The sequence below is a fragment of the Otolemur garnettii genome, unplaced genomic scaffold (genome assembly GCF_000181295.1).
Source record: "Otolemur garnettii isolate 467f Iridium unplaced genomic scaffold, OtoGar3 scaffold00031, whole genome shotgun sequence".
In the NCBI taxonomy this organism is placed as follows: domain Eukaryota; kingdom Metazoa; phylum Chordata; class Mammalia; order Primates; family Galagidae; genus Otolemur; species Otolemur garnettii.
Genome location: NW_003852426.1, coordinates 13,755,915 through 13,759,206, shown reverse-complemented (window position 1 = coordinate 13,759,206; position 3,292 = coordinate 13,755,915). Strand labels below are relative to the sequence as shown.

The following is a 3,292-nucleotide window of genomic DNA, read 5'->3' as shown; positions in this document are numbered from 1 at the left end:
CTCAGCCTCCTGAGTAGCTGGGACTACAGGTGCCTGCCACAACACCCAGCTATTTTTTGTTACAGTTTGGCTGGGGCCAGGTTCGAATCCTTCACCTTCGGTATATGGGACCGGCACCCTACCCACTGAGACACAAGTGCTGCCCCTCCCCAGATTATTTTCATTTAATCTTCAAAACTATGGAGAGTAGGTCATATTAATCCTCATTTGTAGATGCTGCTAATGCTCAGAGAAGTAAACTGACTTGCCCAAAGCTGCACACTCAGCAGTGAGGCCAGGCTCTGACTCCAGAGTCCTTGCTCTCTCCACACTGCCCTGATGCTTCCTGAGAATACCCAGCCCTTCTGTAGCCACCTCAGTGTGAGAAGTCCTGTTCTGGAGCTGAAGGTCCTTGTGAACAGACCTCCCACTGTAGAATTTTCAGTACCTGTAGCCCCAGGTGGCTCTGTCCTCCCCTACAGAACCTATGGTCCAACAGCTTTGCACACACAACCCCCTCCGTCCAGGCCCCAGTGGCAACACTCTGCCTGATGGCTCTGCCTGTGCCCTCCTGGCCCCTTACCATGGCAGAGCAGTTGTAATAGTCTTTATGATTTGGCTTCCAGGGCTTGAGGCAGCGCCAGCAGAATCCGTGGTTACATTTGGCACAGGTCATGCTGTGGAGGAAGCTAGCTGGTCAGAAGACTCCTGCCTCTGGGCGGGGTGTGCCAGGAATGCAAAAGGGCTGGATACAGAACTGCTAATGCCCTGGAGTCCGTCCCTCCCCCATCCCAATAGCCTCCTTAATCTTACCCTGCCCTACTGAACACATGCTTGCTTTTGAATTCCCCCCCAGAGTACAGAGTTAAATGCAGGGGAAGGAACATGAAGATCCAGGAAGTCACTAGAGAGTGCCAGGTGACAGCTAGCCTGTGTTTGCTGAGCTTTATGTCCCCTTCGGTCTACCAGGCCTCCCCCCTCCTCCCTTGCCTCTGACTCCCCACAGTACCCCCTCTCTTACTGCAGGCATCCCTCGTTCTTCTCGATGGGAGCCTGACAGCTGGGACAGCGTTTGGAGATGAGCTTGGCCAGGTGCTTGCTCTGGGCCTCCATGCTCATGCCATCGTAGTAGCCACCATCATCAACCCACTGAGACATGTGGCCACAGCTGGCAGGGTAGTGTGCCTACAGCAAGAGGGGGTGGTGAGGACACAGCTGAGCCCTGACTTGAGGGTGGCAGTGTTGGTGTGCATGGGAGAGATGGGGAAAAGACACAGGTCATATCTGGGGGATTCCCGGAAGAGGAACAGAGCTTGAAGGGTAGCAGAGGCTGAGGAAGGACAAGGCTAAGCATGTGTGGCAGGGGGGTGGGGAGTGCTAAGCAGGGAAGGAGTGTGAATCCCTGGTCAGGGTCAGAGCCACCCAGTGGGCATCTACCTCAGGGAAGCTACAGTTGAAGCAGGAGGCCCAGCCGCACTTGGAGCAAGTGGTCCCACAGCCCAGGCCCTGGCGGCACAGGATGCGGTCGCAGCCCTGAGGGTTGGTGCACCAGGTCAGGTTGGAGCAGCTCTCCACATAGCCACGCAGGAGTGCCTTCTCATACTGTAGGGAACAGGAGCCACGAGGTAAGGGCATGGCTCTCTAGAACGCCACAGCTCCAGGCCCCCAGCACCCTACATCTTTGTCCATTCCCTGCGGCCTTCCCCTTTGGCTTTACACTGGTGTCTCTCTCAAATGAGAGGTGATACCTTGGAGATGACCTCTGGTGAGGAGACAATGGCACGAATGAAGGCTCCAGTGGGCTGGGCAGGGCAGTCGGCAATGGGGCAGGTGCAGTTGAGGATAAGGTTCTGCTCGATCCGAGTTGTCAGATACTCATTCCAGCAAGACTGGGAGGGAAAAATGGAGGGGTTGCTCAGAGAAGCATGAGTGCAGCACAGAGGAAGATGTCCTTATAACTAAACTCACATGCCACCTCATCCCTCCCCAACAATGTGGAAGGCCAGAGACAAGCTTGCTTTTTAGATCAACCAACCTCAAAGCTGACCCTCATCTTTCCAGCTGCCATGGGTTTCACTGAGATTGAACCAACTTACAGTTGTCTTTGAGGAAGTATGAGTTAGGGTATTAGCCTAATTACTATTGGGACAGACACAGGGGAATGGTAAAGAGAACCATGAAAAAGACAAGGGTTCAAGTTCTAGGAAAGATATGGAGAGGGCAGAAAGGTCAGAGAGAAGGGAAGCCTGGGTGAATGGGTTGCCTTTCCTTTGGGCAGCTGGCCTCCTGACACTGTGGACATGGCTCTGGTCTCTCCTCCTAGCTCCAGTGGCTTATCTCTAATGACTCTGTCCTGGTGTTTCATCCCCCCAGACTCAGGCCTTGAACAGACTTGGCCTCTTTGCCACAAAACAGACTTGCCCATTGCATTCTCCAAACTGACCAATGCCACCGTCATCCCCCTAATCACCAGTGTCAGAACCTTCACATCTCTCACATTCTTCTCTTGCTCTCATATCACTCTCTGCACTAAGTCAGGTCATTATCCCCTCACACCTCAACCACTGCAAGAGATTATCATGGTCAATGGTCTTTCCCCTGTATCTCCCCAAGCCATCCATTTGGTATAAACACAAGCAGTGGTCTATGCCTCCTAGAATACTCCATTAACCACCCCTGCCCCTCACAACTGCCTAGGGGTGACCTTCCCAAAATTATGGGTCTAACCCCCCAGGAGACCAGGCGTATTGGTGGTTATCAAAATTACTGGAAAAATATGAAGTATATAAGTGAACCATTAGGTGCTTCACTCAAAGCAAAGTTCTAAACCAAACCAAAACAAAACCTTTTTATAGTGAAACAAATTGGGAAACTGAATGCAAACTTCTTGCATTTTTGAGATGAAACAGGAAAATTTTCTCCAAATTCAGACCTTACACTTACAGGCACATACGTGCCTCAGGGTCCCTCATAGCTGAGGACAGGGAAACATTGCCCTGCAGGACCAAATCCTTGCATCTCAGTCTGGCGACACACCCCCACTAAGAAGGCCCTTCTGCTCTTGTCACTATTGTCTGGCCCAAATGGAGCCCAGCCTGCTGCCAATCCTGCCTGCCATGGAGGCTCACCCTGGGGGCCTTACCTAACTGCTCCAGATCCCCCAGCACGCTGCTCTCACTTCTCTTTACATTGTAGTTTGTGTCACTTGGCTGTGACTAATGCACAGGACCTTCTTGGCCGGGGATTTTTCTTTTTTTTTTTTTTTTTTAAGACAGAGCCTCAAGCTGTCACCCTGAGTAGAGTGCCATGGCAT

At 52.1% G+C, this 3,292-nt stretch overlaps 1 protein-coding gene across 1 annotated transcript in view; it reads right to left on the bottom strand.

The window, feature by feature from the left end:
• CUL9 (cullin 9) overlaps positions 1-3,292 on the bottom strand; it is a 38,878-nt gene that overhangs the window by 2,419 nt on the left and 33,167 nt on the right. Inside the window, exons 32-35 of the mRNA XM_012804673.2 lie at positions 1,728-1,868; positions 1,417-1,581; positions 1,001-1,164; positions 428-656 (exon numbers count right to left, since the gene is read on the bottom strand). Of these exons, the coding sequence (XP_012660127.1) occupies positions 428-656; positions 1,001-1,164; positions 1,417-1,581; positions 1,728-1,868 (699 nt within the window). The remainder of the gene's footprint in view (positions 1-427; positions 657-1,000; positions 1,165-1,416; positions 1,582-1,727; positions 1,869-3,292) is intronic.